Genomic DNA, 19,017 nt, shown 5'->3' with positions numbered 1-19,017 from the left:
CGTACTTAAAGGTCTATCATTCTTTAAAGATGGGGCCGTATGTTTGGCCAGAAAATAAGAGTTCTTTATTAAACTTATAAAAGAATACTGGATTCTAAACAAAAAAGAAATGCCACAATTTATCAAGACCTCGAAGCATGATTTTTGGAATGACTTATCGCAAGAGGAAAAAATGGGTTAATGGAAACGCCGTCATTCAGAAATAGTTCTTTATCGACATTTAGAAAATATCTCACAAGTTTTGCGCAAATTTGTAATGGAAACCCAGCTAGTGGATTCTCCTACTTTTCTTAGTGATATTTAGCGCCAGTTTATCAGGAAGTGACGATTTTGTTCTCTCTGACTCACTGGATGGAAACAGTGCTTTATTCGCAAATGTTTTATGCGATATTCCAAGTTTGCGCATAGGTTAAATTAGCAACTTTGGATGCAAACATACATAGCTAGTAAAGCTCTGTTTAGTTCCGGTCTCCATGAGGCCTCCCCGTGGGTTCTGATTGGTCGGCTGGACCTCAGCAACAATCCAGAAACAAATATACAGTGAGCCCTTCCCAGTCAATATATTGAAAGTGCAAACTTTCTAACACTAAATCAGTGACAAAAAAGTGATCTGTGCACACAAATCTTTTTACAGTCATACAATGGCTTTCAAGAAAACCCAAAACAAAAACAAACCAAAGCCAAAAAAAAATACCATTGCATTTAAATAAGAAATTTTCATTTTCATTTAAAACAGCATTTTAATTAAATATACAGCCATCTCTATTCAAAAATGCGTTGGCTCCTTGTATGAAAAAAGTTGTGACTTCAATTCCAAAAGTGCCATGTTGTGCATAACGTGCATCACCTATTGATTTTTTTCAGCCTCTTTCCCTTGACACAGTCTCCACTGGAAGGCATAAACTGCCTTTCAAGGACTCACACTCTACAGTAGCCCTTCTATAAATATACATTTACACTATTCATCTCCAATAAGACAGACAAGAGCTCCAGTGACCCATGATGAGGGCAGCTCTCTCTCTCACTCTCATTTCCAGTTCCATTTTCATTTGGCAATGACCACCGCACTAAGTCTCAAGATGATAATTTACAAAGGTGAGACAAGGGTGAGGTGTTATCAGCAGCTGTTAGATGGGGGTCTTGTCTACGTCATAAAACCCTTCTCTCACATGCCTGAGTGGAAACATATTAAAGCAATAAATCACATCATAAACGTGTCATTTTTAATGAAACGGGCGACAGTCACACCATTGTGCAATAGAACAAGACCTGAGAGAACGACCTTTCACCAAAACTCTTTAACTCTCAGAGCAGAAGTTAAAGGCACATGGTTATAGAGAGTAGTCTTGTGCTGTGTATGACTTCACATATTTCACGAGGCTGAACGTGAAAGCAAGACCTCTGTATAAAAGCTTACCATGCTCCATTTAATCTGTATAGATTCTTAAACTCTTAAACCTGAGTTTGACACTCAAAGAATCAAGCTGTCAATACATAGATATCCATTAGAGCTCTAAAAACATATACACACACCAACAGTGTTTTAATCGCTGAAGGTCACCAAGTGGTCTAGTTGTCTGCATTGCCTGCCTGTGTTTTTAATTATTTGCATAAAAAACCCTGAAATTTGCTGCTACACCAACTATCACTGTCACTCAAGTTGCCTCAAATCATATGGCCTGTTTAGACCTAGTCACTTCATGCATTTTCTATGATAGGATAGCTCTCCAAAACGTGAAAAGACCAGATGTAAATGCCCTCTGAAACGCTTCGAGATGGATTTAAACCCGATCACTCAAACAAACCACATCCTGAAACGAAACTGGAAACACTTGTGGTTGTTGAAGCCACATGTATTATTTTTAAACCTCCCAAAATGGTAAAAAATTCTTTAATTCTTTGTATTTGAAAGCTGATAACCGATATATTGGCTGACAATAAATCTAAATCCAAATTATATAATTTTTGAGAGCCTGATTACAAAACCAAAAGTTTCACCAATAAAAGCCATGTCCCAAGCACAAAATTTGAATGTTCTCATAATAGGTTTATGTAGCCTATATGACAGACTTGTACTGCGCATGTTGCACTTAACTGTATTTTACTTTTTTGAAGTGATTCCAATCATATTTCAAGCAATTCAAAACCATCACGGCGAGCAGTGCGCATCTGAAGTGTCTCAGCTGAAGGAAATAATCCATTATTATCAGCTTTAATATCGGCCAAATTTTCTGTTCGGGTTGCCGTCAACGGGCAACCAGATGAGACAAAGGGCTCACGACCGATCTAAATTATCCAGATAGAAATGTATTGGCTATTTTCAATGGGAAAGTGCCAAAGCAACAATCGCTCGGCAAGATTGCCCAGCAACATTGCTCAAAAAGTTGCCCTGTGTATCATCACCTTTAAAGATGCAGTAGGAAAAAGCCTGTCGACAGTTTGTGGTGCAAGAAAATAAAAATCCACATAAATTCGTCAAAAAAGACCAACCAGTTATTATGAATCCAAGGGTGCACATACTTTTTACACATGTATGTTTCTTTCTAGATATTATTAAAAACATCACATTATGGAAATAAAATGGGTTGAACTTGCGAATGCCATTTCGTGCTGGCTTTAATGCCAGAGAAGAGAGAGTATGGAGTATTCAGTGTTTTTATATAAAGAAGTGTTTGCATTATCACGTCAGCAGCTAATCTATGCCAGTTTTATTGCTATTCTGACTTAATGACTCCAGGTTATAAACCAGTTAAGTAATGTGAGCCTCGCAAAATAGATACTTCTGCTTTTTCTGCAAACACACACACAAACATAGTGGTTTTCCACCCCTGTTTTTCAATTTCCCTTCATCCTTTGCTTTGCCCTCTCATCTCCCTTGAGCAGTGGAGCATGGCATCACTCTATTACTGACTGATCGTCTCCTGGAGTTTCAAAAGGTCTGTTCTGTAGCGCTGCATCCCTAATGCGCCCTCTGTTCTCACTGCAGGGAACAGGGCCAGTCTATGTCTCTATCATCCCCACAGACTCCTGCACAAGTTCATCTTATCAGTCTTCAACCATTTACAAGTTGATGCTTTTTACCTTCTTAGAAGAAAACAACAAACAGCCAAGAGAAAGGAAAAGTGACTTGTTTCATAATCGGTGCAAACTACAGATTCCTGTGACCTAAAAGATTATCTTACATCTAATATGAAACGTTCACGGTTCAAAATACGTTGTTTCAAGGTCTAGTTTAGCAATGAAAAGTCCACTAGGTTAAAGGAATGTACTGGGTTCAATCTATTAGACTGTAAAAATCACAAACCATTCAGGAGTGTCCTTTTGTGGTGGAATAACTGTTGTAGGTGGAAAGATCTGGTTATTTGCAACAGACATAATTCACATGGAGTCTGCTTCACATAAACCATAAAGCAGTTACACAGAAAAAGAAAAAAAATCTTGTTAAATTTACGATAAAAAAGCTGCGGTGGTTGCCAGAAATTCACCGTAAAAAACTGTTATGGGATGGTACTAGTGCCTGTATATTTTACAACTTTACAATTTTATTAAGTGATATAATGTTAATATACCTATCTACTTGAACAAATCTGTTTTTTTTTTACCTTAAAATATACCAACACAAAACGCTATCAGGGTAACACAGGTGAAATACAATAAACATGTAATAACATCAACTAACAATTAACTAATTACTGATAACAAAAATAAGAAGAAACTAAATTAATTATATATTTTTTTAAATCATACGTGATGTGTCATGCAGGGACTTCTGGGAATGTCTCTTTACTGTTTTTCACAGTAAATACGATAATTCACAGTTGAAAAAAACAAATATGACAGTGTTTTAGAGTAAAATTACATATAATACAATGTTTTTAGTTTTTCTCCATATATGGTAAGAAAACTTAGTTAACCAATTAACAGGTTTTTACTAGGGATGCTCCGATCAGGATTTTTGCAGCCGATACCGATAGCCGATTTCTTGTCATGGTGATCGGCCGATACCGATCCCGATACCGATGCTTAATATAAGACAAAGATAAATACAAACAAAATGGAGCAGTCTGATGCAGCCCACAAGGTTTAATTAAACATTGTCCAATAGTAAACTTTGGAGGACAAAATAAACATTTAAATACCTAAAATAGAGAGTCTGATGTAACTTAAACCTGGTCTAATACAAGTCTAAGCAGGACAAAATTAATTTAATTAGATTAATTATTAATTTAATTAGAACAAATTGGAGTAGTTTGATGCTACTCATTAGAAGGGATGGGCGTTTCAAGCAAAAATAATATTCGAAGATCTGGGTATTATTCGCTTATTATTCGAAAATCGCACCCCTCCCCCATATGCACGCACACATGCATATATAGGCCACACACATGAGAAAAGCGGAGTGGTGTGACGTTTAAATATAACTTAAAAACATAAATATACGTTTCATATTTATGTTTTATAGTAGGCTAATATAGTGTTCTTTTTTTTTTTTTAAATGTCATATATGTTGATTATATTAAAAGGGAACCGCATGAGATGAGTAAGATAGGATCATAAGATGCCCAATATATCGGAAAACATTTGGAATGGGTCAGACATGATTTTGACCACTTAATTAAGTTTTGTTTTGTAGAAAGCCATTCTTTAAAGTGAATTTCGTTTTGTAAAAATTGTATCTTAATTTCAAACTATGTTTCATCAACCATTTGCCTGGATTTAATAAATAATAAGCAAAATATAGCAGACAATATAATCAGGACACGGACACGCCGGCGCGTGAACTGGAGCGCATCTCATAAGTGAACCGAACCTCAACTTGCCTCACATACCTGAGAACGTATAGTTCAGGCTTGAAATGTCTACTTTAAAAAAAACCAACTATTTAAATCGATAATAAATGGGCTACTCTCTGCTTATGTAGGCTAATCCGTATGAAGTGTGCATTTCTCTCTATAAGCGCGTTCACTATGCGAAGATGGCGTCAACATCGCCAACTGTATCTTTGCAGTTTATTAATAAACAATTAAAATGCATCATGCTGCATAAACATTACTTTTGCCAGTTCTTTGTGGCAAGCTTTATGCATGCGCTTGATATGCAGAATATAGGCAATGATGACGCTCATTATGGTTTAGTATTTTCTCCCATATATATTTAATTAAATTAATATAGATATGCGATTAGACTAATGGCTTAAATGAACTACTACTAGTCGACTAGAAAAAAACTTTAGTTGTGCACGGGCAGCCCAACTTATTTAACATATTTTCTAACCAGCATGTCACTGCGGGCGTTCTGAGCGAATGGCGCTGTGGACTGAGCGAGCGAAGCATACTCGTCTTCAAAAAGGCGCTCTCTCTGGAGGACAATGATCCTCCATGTGAGATTCCTTTGAAACATACACGGCAAATAGCAAATTTTTTTCATTGTTTCTTGACACATCATAGCAGCCTAATACCACACCGGCGATGACATGACTGCCAAATCATTTAAGTCCCCACGCATCATATAGGCTACCTCCTCACGTTTTGACGTCATCAAATTGTGATCGGTTTGTGAGATCGGCCAAGTTGAGTGAGTACCGATCGAGTCATAAAATGTGATGATCGGCCGATACCGATCTCCGGCCGATCGATCGGAGCATCCCTAGTTTTTACTTTAGGTTTTCATTATTTTCTTTAAAAATTACAAATATTTTTTACAGTGTACGTCATGTCATGTTTTGTACTCTTGTGCAAAAATCTGATTAATGGATTTTCATGTTTATGACATTAACTTTACAAAGACATGTTTGGGAAGTAGGAATGCACTGATATTAAAATTCTAGCCAATACCAATAAGCCAATAATATTTTTTTTAATGTCACAGCCGATAACCGATAAATGGCAGATATAAAAAAACTACAAATGAATTTGAGCACCACCACCAATATTACAGTATGAAAAATTCAAATTAAGATTTACTAATATATATATATACATTTAACAGTATTAAGTTTTTTTTAATGTTTTGTTTTTAAAGATGAACTCTTAATGAGTGTTAGCGGCAAAGGGAAACCAAATTAAAAATAAGGGAAATGACAATGCACAAATAAATAACCAGTATTGATGTTTGCTGGTTTTTATTTATTTATTTTTTTTAGAGGAAAATGTGAGGTGGTGTATTGAAGATACAGAACTATACCTGCTACGTGTTTAGTACACGTGGACAAACTCCTTGTATGATAATTATGCAGTTATGCAAACATCTGGGCAGGAGGCCAACGGTCAACTTGTCATAATGACCTTTTTTTTTTACTAGCCGAAGTTCACAAACCAGGCCCGAAGGCCTTTTGGCTGGATGTTCAGATGTATGTGCCAAGGTCAGGTGACCTAGCACAGTTATCTAAATCTTTCAGATATGGGGAAATCAGATGTCCCTGTTATTCAGAAATATGCAATGAAATCATATGATTGTGTCAGTATTTTCTTTGTTTTTGTTGCCATGACCTAGGATTCAGTACACACTACACGTTAGTGTTGATGGTTGCTTTTTAATAATAATCACTATTGCGCAGCACTGGTTATTTCTGGTACCGCCCTGAGCAGCAGTCCAAACCACATGTTCCAGCACATCCATTCATCTGACCTCAGATCAGAGGTAGCCGTCACTCAGCATACAACTTGTGGAAACAATGATGAAAACAGACGCTCACTCGTTGCCCCGGGGCTGTTTACTCAAAAGAATGAAAAGGATGTGTGAGAGCAGCATGGATTACTCTTCAACAAACCAAACGCAGGGTTAGACGAATAACTCGGGCATATTGTGAACTGGATGGCTTGATGACTGCCATGACACTGTTGAGAACACTGTTCCAATGCCACAAATAATACATTTTTGATTTGACATGAGGTTGTTCCTGTTACTGAAATCAGGGCCGTTTGATGGTGTAGGGAATTGTGAGGTCGGTACTCACTTGTGCATGTGTTCCACACCTGTGAAGATCATAACGCCGTAAGCAAGACCGCTCTGTACCAGAAAATGTAAGGCATACCTGAAATGAAGCACAAGGAGAAGAGGATACCAATAAAAGAAGTATGGACTCAAAATGGTATTAAACTGTGACAGTCAGTTTGAACAGGACAGAATTGTGTTTCTGAATAACATAAGACAGACAATCCCATATAGCCCATGTACAAATCCCAGTAGATCAGCAGTTTATGAAGAACTCAGACCAGCCCGTACCAACCACCATGCCACGTTCAAAGTCACTTAAAATCACCTTTCTTCCCCATTCTGTTGTTTGAACTTCAGCAGATCGTCTTGACGTTGTATACATGCCTAAATGCATTGAGTTGCTGCCATGTGATTGGCTGTTTAGATATTTGCGTTAACATATATGCTGTGCCATCCAGGGTGTTTTCCTAGCATCCCCATGATGACCCTAAGCATGACAAGTGGCCAAAACAGGCTTATAACTGAGTTGCTGAATGATTTCATTGCTACTTTCACTAAATCAAGATAACAACTTAATCAATTGTTTACATTGTCTACGCTTTGTTCATTCAAATAGAAGTGTTATAGCTTTGTCATGTCGCTTGCTTGCAGTGCATGTTTGGCTTTACGTTGTCTATTGCAAGAGGCGCGACATCTAGCAAATCCAAAATAACTCTTAATTTGTGTGCACAACATGTCTAACAATGCTGAACTGCTGCAAAAGAAAAGCATGTTGCAAACAGAAAGTTGTCACAAAATTTAGTAAACCTGGCTGTAATCGACGCTATCCAACAGAAGAAACAGATGGGGTGACTATATTTACATTTAGTAATTTAGCAGAAGCTTTTATCCAAAGCGACTTACAACTGAGGACTAAACCAAGCGAGTCATCGTGAAGAGGCAAAAACAACGCAAGAAGTGCTCAAAATACAAAATTTCATCCATCTGGAATTGTTTGGATTGTGACAAAAGTGGGCGGTCTATACCAGAATAGAGGAAGAACTATCTGAACTACTGGTACACAATGCCTATGCTATGTAATGGGAAAAAAAGAGAATTTTCTTTAAGGGGTGAGGCAAGAAATTGCATTTCGTTGAAACAAAAGATGAGCATTTTACTTTGCAATAACATGAGCTGATGAATGTCACACAACAACACCCGGAACTCACATTAAAGGGATACTCCCCTTTTTTTGGAAATAGGCTCATTTTACAACTCCCCCAGAGTTAAACTGTTGAGTTTTACCGTTTTTGAATCCATTCAGCCGATCTCCGGTTCTGGCGGTACCACTTTTAGCATAGCTTAGCATACATCATTGAAGTGGACAAGACCATTAGCATTTCTAAAAGACCAAAGTGTTTCGATATTTTTCCTATTTAAAACTTGACTCTTCTGTAGTTACATCGTGCACTAAGACCGACAGAAAATGTAAAGTTGCGATTTTCTAGGCTGATATGGCTAGGAATTATACTCTCATTCCTGCGTAATAATCAAGAAACTTTACTGCCGTACCATGAGTGCAGCAGGCGTAATGATATGACGCAGCGCCTGAAAATAGGCTACCGTCCGTCAACACAACGGAACTATTTTCAGGCACTGCGTCATATCATTACGCCTGCTGCACTCATGGTACGGCAGTAAACCATGGAAAAATAGGAAAAATATCGAAACTCTTTGGTCATTTTTTTTTTTTTTTAGAAATGCTAATGGTCTTGTCCACTTCAATGATGTATGCTAAGCTATGCTAAAAGTGGTACCGCCAGAACCGGAGATCGGCTGAATGGATTCAAAAACGGTAAAACTCAACAGTTTAACTCTGGGGGAGTTGTAAAATGAGCCTATTTCCAAAAAAAGTGGAGTATCCCTTTAAGAAAGTAAATGAACTGAATGAGCCTCTGCTGGACAGAGAAGGGTTCAGAGAAAAACAAAATCTCTGAGTATGTGACGATAGCTCATCATCTCAACAGAACAGCTGACGGTCTAACCAGGAAGGGAAAGCCCCCTCACACACTGCCACACAAATAGAGAAGACATTTGCTTGATCAAATTGGTACTTACTACAATATGAGGAAAAATAAACGCATTGCAAAAATGCGCAAGTACCACACATTAGCGTCTGCTATATCTTGGTAAACTTCTTCTTGCTGTCATGTTCATTGCATAAGGACTTCCTGTTTGATTTGGGTAGACTGACCTTTGCTCAGAGAGCTGTAATAGACTGCTCCATATGGTCAAATGTTTTTCAATAAATGCCAGCTTGAGCATGACTCCCACTAATGCAACTCGTCACACTCTCAGCTTGTGACAAAAAAAGTGTTTTGATTATGTCAATTTGGTCTGTCTTTATTTTAGTTAATGTTGAAACACAATCCGAGGTCTAAAAGTCGTATGCTTTTACTTTGCACTTTTTTTATTTAGTACAAAATACAGTAAGTACAATTGTTTTGTATTACAGGTTTTCTGAAATGTTGTGTTGAAAAATGCAAATTTATTATTTAATTCATTAAATAAACATGCACTAATTTCATACAATATCAGAACAGAAATGTAAACATTGGATAAACCAGGTTCAAAATTATGTTTCATCTGTTGACCTAGAGTTAAAGGTTTTTACAGAGGGAATCTCTTTTTATTGTTCTATAATCAGAAAATACTTAAAATTCCAAACTCCAACATTTTGATCCCAAATATATCTTAAATCTTTAAACTAAGGTATGAAGAGTATTTTTGTTCGTCATTTTGAAATCAAACATTTGAAAGGCTTTGGAAAAGGTGGTTGATTTTCCTTATTCTTTTCATTAACTGAAAAGTAACATTAAACTATTAAAGTCAACATTGAAAATACAAATAGTACCAATGCATACACAATTACACGTTTTACCTGTTAACTAACAACTCCTTCCATGCATTTAAATGCAGTTATGTTAAACTCAAATTTAATTTGAACTAACAAGCACAGCAGGTAAGTTGCATTTATGGTTCAGTCCTGACAAACCAAACCAAAACAGGCCTTCTAAAAAATTTAACAGAGTTCTTACAATAACGGTGTGTTGTTATAAACGTCTACAGATGAATAAAAAGAGGCCTACAAACTGCTCCATCAGAGCATCTCTCAGTTTCCACCATGCAGTGCACAGCGTAGCTTCTGAGGAGACTCTGGTCTTCTGCCAGTATAGTCTCATTATAAACTGAATGACTCGCTAACCGACTATCAATGACGCTGCTATGGATCAAATGTGGATGGATCTGAGATATATGAGGGATGAAGCAGACAAACACTCACCAGCCAAAGCAGAAGAGGGCCAAATAGAAGCCCAGCAGGGTGGCAACTACATGCCGGATGAAGGGACTCGTCTTACTAGGGTGCAGGTAGAGTCTGAACCAGAAAGCCGTGACCAGGGCGAACAGCTGGCACACCACAAAGTTCACCTAATGAGAGACACAGAAGGTTCATTTTGAGGTGCTCGAGAAGAAAATTCAGAAAGCAACACAACTTTCAATTAAACTCATCTTAATACAGACCACATAAATTAGAAAGGTTCTTCAGATAAGCCTAGGTCCGTGACTTCAAAAAAATCGACTAAAATACACTATAGGATAGGAAAATCAAAACTAAGCTCCATTTAATCTTCAAATGTATGTCTTCAAGTACATCTGGATTATGGCTTTAATGCTGAATTTAAACTATGTTGACATTAACACAAGATAAATGCCTTTGTGAAGAGGATAGTCATGTCAGTGGATGAGAAGAGGGAATTACATCATAACAAGCTTGAAATGTTCTCTTGATTCAGAACAGGGGGTCACTGTTTGGCTGCCGAGTTTCAGCAGTTAGTTCCTGCTAGTAAATGCCGTAACTACAAAATTACGTGGCGAAAAAAAGCATCTTCCTTCATCAAAGGCACATACTACTTAATATACAGTATAGCAAAATAAGTACTTTCAGAAACCCTTCCATATATCCTCTCAGCCTTTGCAAGACACAATGTCCATTGAAATCATTGGATTTTATGACAAGAAAGTTTGGATTTTTCTTCATGCAATCACTCTGCAAAACTAATTCTAAGTGATAAGAAAAGAAACAACATGTAGTTCACAAACCAATGAAAGTGTTTTATCTTGCATGATGTCACTATTACTGTACAAAGTCATGCCTGGACCTGAACGTTACGGTCTTCTGTGCTTTATACGGATGATCTCATAAAGTATGTACAGTTGGCCGCTGAGTTGAATCGTAGTCTCTCGCTCTTTCTTTAATTTCAGGAATATTTTACTTACGCAAGATAACCCTTTTTTGTGAGCTATCCAATAACTTCATGAGTGCAATAGTCAAAACAATACAGCACCTGTATGGTGGCACACTACACAGATACAGAAATACTAGAGCTCAAGATCCTGATGATAAATGAGGTATATGCAAAGCAGTGAAATAAGCATTTAAATCCAAACCCTTCCTAAGCATCGCCAGTATTAATCAGGAGTTTCTCACTGATCGTGAGCAGCAAGTGGGTGAGAGCAGAGATATGCTTGTGATTCACCTAATGGACAGTTTATATCAGCGCTTAAGCTGCTTTTCTGCCATTATGAAAGCTGATGAGGCGCTGGTTATGTTTGGGATGGGATGATAGATGCATACAGCTTACTGCAATACTGGCCACGTACACTATAAAGTTTCACAGTTAAATACGGGCATGAATCCCCTAAATTATCGTTGTGTGTTTGTATGGAACGTGACTTAACAATAGTCTGTGTGCTATAGGTATTCACTTTGGCTATCGTGACCAAAGTAATATTACAGGCAGCGACCAAAGCCTTTTTTAATCATCAGTATCGACAGAGGTGTTGTGTTTTGTATTGAAAGGCTGCTTCACAGAGTGCCCTTTGGGCTGGGCTCGTAGCGCAATCCAGTTTATGGAGCTGTTAAAATATGGGTCACGATATTTTTGACTAGTAAAGCTTTTGGATCTTTTTAGGTTTATTTTGGGCTTGATCTTGTTTGTGTTTTTTCTGGCAACACGAATGAGTCAAGGCTCAAACCTCTTTCCCTGTTTGCACCGCACGCACAGAAGACACATCTCTGATGCGCGTTTAAATACGTCACTGCCAACTAGTGGCTCAGGTCGGTTCAGGATAATATACCATGAAAATAAACTATTTAAAAAATATAGTATGCTACATTGTTGACACATGACCTCACATTGAACAGGGTTCCCACACCTGGGTTAACTTTAAATTCAAGGACCTTTCAATGACTTATCAGGTCCAATAGCCTCAAATTAATGGACTTAATGTCCAACAACAAATGGTGAGGTACCATCATAGTAGTTTCGTGCGCGCGTGAAAGTCATGGCAACGTACAACACAAAGTACCTCATGCGGGAAACCCTTAACGTAACGTGTATACACACGTAACTAACGTAAATCAAGCAAGCTAGTATGCATATGTAACGGAGGCCAGCTAGTAGTTGCTGTCCGAGTAAACCTCACTCCTCTGATCTCAATAGGCGCTCTAGCGACAGATGCTAGAGGCTACAGTCTTTAGCCTACTTGTTAGAGCGCCTGACTCTCATGCCGGAGACCCGGGTTCGAAGCCTGCTCGGAGCGGGTCGAGTGGGACCCGGGTGGAGGGGTTACATTGGTGCCGTGACCCGGATGGGAGTGAGGTTTAGGGGGGTGAGTGTAACGGAGGCCAGCTAGTAGTTGCTGTGCGAGTAAACCTCACTCCTCTAGCATCTGTCGCTAGAGCGCCTATTGAGATCAGAGGCTGCAGTCTTTAGCCTCCTTGTTAGAGCGCCTGACTCTCATGCCGGAGACCCAGGTTCGAGGCCCACTCGGAGCGGGTCGAATTGGACCCGAGTGGAGGGGTTACACATAGGCCACGAAGTGTTGGCAAAATAACACATTAGCGGACCGGAGAGAATAATATGGATTTTTTTCCAGAAAACTTCTTGCACAAAATAAATTCAAGCACTTTCAAGGACCTGTATCTATGCATGTTTATTTTCAAAAACTGTCCAGGGCCTTGAATTCTTTTCTCCAGATTCACAAACTTTCAAGGATTTCAAGGACCCGTGGGAACCCTGATTGAATCACAATGTGATCACAATCTCACATGTTTAATTCAGAAAGTTTTGACCAGTTATCACATAGGGGATGTACACATTAATATCTTTTTATTAACTTTTATCTAAAAATGTCTCCTGTTTTGGCGAATAATGAGTCAAGGAGATTTCGGTTCATTCATCACTCTTGAAATGGGAGGTCGATTCAAGAGCATTGCATTGTGTGATTAAACTACAGCACATTTTGCTGAATATAGAAGGTCATACAGGTATTGTTTTTATAATTCATACAGAAAATATGCATAGTGTGCAAAATATACATATTGCAAAAACAAACCAAGTAGCTATTTTTAATATATCCTCAGCTGTGGAGCAACAGACACATTATTTCTCCCTGCTGCTCAGTGGCCTTCTGTCTAGCTCTCTTGAGTGTGTGTGTGTGTCTGAGAGAGAAAGAGAGAGAGTGTGTGTGAGATAAAGCAAGAGTGAGGTCATCTTCATGTGCCTGCTGCCATGCAAATGAGCTCCAGCTCAACAAAGATACAATCCGTCACCAGCTTAAAATAACTCCGCCTTCCCGACTCCGCACTGTTTTATTTATCGCTCACTCTCCATTCATTTTACTCTAGTTTAGTTCACTTATTCATTTTTACTGGTGATCGATTATGCTACTTGTTTTGTTTTCAAAACAAGCTTTCATTTCAATGGCAGATCATCTGACGCATTTGTACTGTAGACTGACAATTAAAAAAATAGAGACAGTGTGTTGCAAAAATCATATCCCCCTGCAGAATCCTCAACAAGGCATTTCATTGGCAGAGTAACTATATTCAGTGCCCGATTAGAAATGACAGAACATTGCTTTGCGGAGTCTAAATGGTTGAATTAAACATTTAATTCTCTTTTTGTGTGTTTTCAGTTAGGAAGCTAACAGCTATAGCCTTTGGAAATGTATATCACTAATATCACCATAGCTCAAAATAGTCAAATTAAATATTGTTTAGTTTCACAGTTAACAAGCTGCAGCTTTGCCAGTAGGAAAAAGTGACAAAAATAAAATGTTCCTCGCTATTCTAAAAACGGCAGAAATTGTGCTGGAAAGACGACAATAGCATTGGGTTTAGCATGAAACCTTGGGGAATGTACTGAAAGTTCAATCAGAAGGCTTTTAGTTTGTTTTCACTGGTCTATTTCTGTCATTCCCTTGAGACACCTCTCATCCCCTCGGTCCCCTTCAGGTGCTTGTCACTTTCGTTCTGAATTTCCCTGTCTGAAATGTTCCAACTGCTGGAAACGTGTCCTGCCTTGAAAAGAAACCTCACGCATCTCCTTAACGTTACATGCAGTTATACTGTACAGAAACAGCCATTGTTTTCCAGTCTGCTTAAACAGGTCAACAGTGGGCCATAAACAATAGCTCATTGGCTGCTTCTTTGTATCCCCCACGCTTTCTGTATCACAGGAAGCATTGTTATTGGCAGGATAAATCTGCTGCACACACACACACACACACACACACACACACACACACACACACACACACACACACACACACACACACACACACACACACACACACACACACACACACACACACACACACACACACACACACACACACACACACACACACACACACACACACACACACACAACTGTAAGTAATTGTGGTTAGGCAGATTTATTGAGATGATGCGCCTTTGCCATTTTTCTATTGTTACATCTCTAAGAGCTCTTTCATAATTGAAATGACATAAACCGGCGTTTGTGGTCACTTTAGAGCCATTAAAAAAGAACCACAGAATTACAATCAATTAATCTGGGACATTAAATTCAAATTAAACATAACCTTTCTTTGCTCTAAAAGTCACACGAAACAGAGAAGCGCTTGGTGGACAATGTTTCTCTCGTTTTATCAACCAGAAAGCAAAAGCGAAAACACTAAAGTTATAGCAATATATGATGAAACAAACATTGACAGTGTTTCCTGAATGATGCAAATGAGCATACGCATCACCTAAAAGCATTAAGCAAATAAATCGTTCAGTACTGTTTAAGCATCAGCAAATCAAGCCAGTAAATAAACAATCAACTTCACATTGTTTCTCATAGCATGAATATCATGTTATTTAAATTGTGATTAAATTATAGAAAGTGATCAAAGAACGCTGACAATTTGTGAATCTGTCAATCACACAGCGCAAGTTTATCTGGACAATTGCCAAAACTCCCGTTACGTAATCAATGACACTGTTACACTGCACAACGAAGCTCTTACTGTATTTACATTGTGTTTGCATTGTTATTTATGATGAAAGCATTTGTGAGAATGCAGAAATCATGTTGCAATGAGGAGATGATTGCATTCACATGATCAACAGAGTGTCTGTCATCTGCTCAATGCTCATCACTGCAACCTTTCATGTGATATGAATAGATCTAAATATAATGCTATTATCAACACTTTTCACGATTTGTTAATCTCGACAGCTGTAAAGGTAAATACGTAGTAAAAGTATTCGAGAGGGTTCCAAATATAATACTTGTTTAATATGCAAAGATGTTGGCCAATCACAGCAGTGGGCGTTTACAAACAGAGCGTTATCAGAGGGCTAAAATCAGGGTAGGAAATAAATAGCCATTTATTTCTAAATTGTGACTTTTTTTATTTAAAAATCATATTAACATTATAAGTACACCTCAGGAAACATTATAAAACAATAAAAAAAAAATCCAGTTCATGACCCCTTTAACTATTATGTTAACAATAAAACATAATACATAAAACAATAATAATTCTAAAAAACAAGTAATCGAAAATACCTTTTGTTTTTCACAGAAGAAAGTAGGGTTGTCAAACCTAGCGGTAATACCAGTCGGTACTAAAAAAAGTCAACCGTACCAGCATTGCTGCAGTACCGCCAGTATTACAGACTGGTATGTTCAGTAACCACTGATAGAGGCTGCTTTCAAATGCTCTTGTTCGTGTTCGTTTGAGCGCTCCCTGGCAGTCAAAGGTTTCTATTTACAGTCTGTTTTTACAAGCGTTGAGCATTGTAGCCAATCACAATCATATCTGTTGAGTGTGTGGACACAATGGCCTATAAGAGGTGCTAGTCAGTAAGTTAGTCAGAATCCACTTAACACTACTGAAAAGGTTTTGTTTTGTTCAACGCAAGCCACGCATGTGCGATTCCTTTCATTATAACCAACAAAGAGTAATCACGACGTAAATCAGAACAATTAAGACTGCTTTTTTTTGTTATAATGGGAGTTTTCACAAGAGTTCAGAATTTAGTGAGCTTGTGCTTTAGAGATTGACAACCTTAGTGATTCTAAAGCGAGGGTTCTTCTCTTTCTTTCTGTTTATTACCCATTCACAATCTGAATACAAGTTTAGTTTTCATGCTGCTAAACACACTGTAAAGTTTCTGGATTGACAACCATATTTAAATGTGTGTTTTGAATTGGAAACTGTGATTATTGACAGTGATAACCAATGGACGAGATAAAACGGGACACGACTTTTTAAAAGTACCGACAGTTTTTGCTCTGGTATCAAGAACTGCAAAATTTTACTGGTATTGGTAGCAACTACTGAGATGTTGGTACTGTGACAACCCTAGAAGAAAGTAATTATGGTTAGGAACAACATGAGGGTGAGTAAATGATGACAGAATTTTCATTTTTGGATGAACTATTGCTTTAACAGCCTTCCTCATTATCGATTTTCATCACAAATAAATGAATCAGCAATATTTTACAAGATTTTTTAAAAATAAAATAAAATACAAACATCTAGACCATGCGAATTTTTAGAGAGTTAAATTCACCAGTCTAAATAGCATGAGTCTCATCAGTAAGGACACCGAGACAGAAAGAGAAACAGTGATGACAGATTTTGTCCCCCTTTGGCTCTAAACCATCTCTCTTTGCAAGCCATCTGGCTTTGTTTCCACAGACACCTTCAGCCTTTCAGCTGAGAGAGAAATATATGAGGAAAGGGACATTTAGGAACAGAGAAACAGGGAAGGACTTACTAAAGGTCAATATTAAGAAAGGGTCACTGTGTGCTGAGTAAATATCTCAGGGAAATGTAAACCATCCTTTATATTTGAGGGGAAATGTGTACTAGCATGAAGGGCGAGTACTAAGTTCACATTGTACTAAAGCTCAAACATGGGTTTCTAAATGTGACACCATTAGAAAAGTCAACAAACATGCAAAATATAGGTAAAGGAAACAAAGACACTCATACTCTATTTAAACTAGTCCATAAGCTGCTTAATTCAAAAACAAGAGACACTTTAAGCCTTCATGTTGATGTAAAAATCCATCTCTGGCAATGAATCATTGGCAGTTTATAAAGTAATTTGTGAAAAAAGTTTTTTTTTTTAAATTCGAATACCCGCTGTTTAACTCCAGAATCTGTATAATGATGCCTTCATGTGCTATCGGAAATTTCCTACTTCCCACTTCTGAAGTCGTGATTACGAGCTCGTCATACTCAAGTGCTTTGTTGTCGGAAAGAACAGGAAACTTGGAGGACACCAGGTTTATTCTTGCCTATTATTGGGAAATTCTTAAAAGCCAAAATTATATTTAGCGTCCCATTCACTGACAACCATATAAACATTCACTGCGCTATCTCGATAGTCAAGCTTGTTGACAATTCTGGAATTTCGGTCAAATACAGGCTATTTTCGCAGTGTATAAAACATACAATACTCTTCAAATGATTATTCATATATGTAAATATGCACAACTTTAATGACCAGACAAGGCAATGCAGCTGTTGTGGGAAAAACTAACAAAGAATACCAGTCACAGATGTCCCCCCCTCAGCCATGTTTAAAGTTTATGGCATGTCCATTTGGGTATCAAAATTATCCCCGAGCTTCCCAGTGGTAAACACGACTTCAGAGGGCATTCATGTCAAATTTTTAACTAGAAAACTAGTATTTATGTTCATTCCGATATCGTGTGAAGGCAGAATAAGACCACATTAGACAGGTAAACCATAGCTCTTCATTACCATGATCAGACCTTTAATATACCCTGCAGCTGAAAAGGGGATAGCATTGCATTGTTGTGGAGCATGCTGGTTTCCAGCTGACCAGTAGCTGGTCTAACCTGGTTTAGATCATGATTCTCCACCAGGGAGTACGACAGTAATCCATAGGACCCCAATTGATGAGCCAATGTCTTCTGACGCAAAACGATAGGTGTGTGAGAAAAGTACTAATACTTTAATACTAATACTTAGAAACAAACGCTTTTGGCCAACTGTCAGTACGTTGTCAACATCAGCACATCACACATTACACAAGCATGATATACACAAGTTGTGAAACTTGAACAAAAAGTAATGCGGAAGCACAGAGGACCATCACTTCTTGCGTGAGTTTCACAACACGTGTTCGTTTTGCATGGTTTTTGAACCATCAACTTTGAGGGATCCATCCACTTGCATTATACAGACTGGGGCGGTCATGTATATTTGGGAAGCCATGAGGCTATGTAAATGATTGGAGAATTTTCATTTTTGGGTAGAGTATCCCTTTAATTATCTACATGGTTAATTACAGTCATATAACCACATGAGGAAACTATAGCCGCGTTAACACCGCAGGAATTTTCCCAAGGATCTGGGGACTTTGGGGTGGTACTCGGTGTGTTTCCACCACAGGAACCAGGGTCTAAATGAAGTTCTAGGTAAATATTTCCCCCTCCCGTCCCTGTGTCACGGGTCAGGGTGTGTCACTGGTTCTTCTCTGTTGTCATGGTCCTGTCATTTTCTGCAGCGTGTGAATTGAGCAGTCAGTGCTGCCTGGTAGCACTGTGTGCACAATCATAAGCTGATCACCTCCACCTGTTGCTCGTTTCCCTTACCCTTTATATTTCCAGCTGTGTCTACCTCTTGTTGTCAGTTGATCACTATCTTTGCCGCGTGTTTGTCTCATGTGCCGTGCTGTCTTTC

The 19,017-nt window shown here is 38.2% G+C and overlaps 1 protein-coding gene across 1 annotated transcript in view; it reads right to left on the bottom strand.

The window, feature by feature from the left end:
- mboat2a (membrane bound O-acyltransferase domain containing 2a) overlaps positions 1-19,017 on the bottom strand; it is a 71,808-nt gene that overhangs the window by 30,811 nt on the left and 21,980 nt on the right. Inside the window, exons 2-3 of the mRNA XM_056245633.1 lie at positions 10,259-10,404; positions 6,956-7,033 (exon numbers count right to left, since the gene is read on the bottom strand). Coding sequence (XP_056101608.1) covers positions 6,956-7,033; positions 10,259-10,404 — 224 coding nt within the window. The remainder of the gene's footprint in view (positions 1-6,955; positions 7,034-10,258; positions 10,405-19,017) is intronic.

The sequence above is a fragment of the Rhinichthys klamathensis genome, unplaced genomic scaffold (assembly GCF_029890125.1).
Source record: "Rhinichthys klamathensis goyatoka isolate OS25496 unplaced genomic scaffold, OSU_Roscu_1.1 h1tg000032l_1, whole genome shotgun sequence".
Taxonomy (NCBI): Eukaryota; Metazoa; Chordata; class Actinopteri; order Cypriniformes; family Leuciscidae; genus Rhinichthys; species Rhinichthys klamathensis.
The sequence above is the reverse complement of the archived record's forward strand: the minus strand, read 5'-3'. Positions and strand labels throughout refer to the sequence as shown.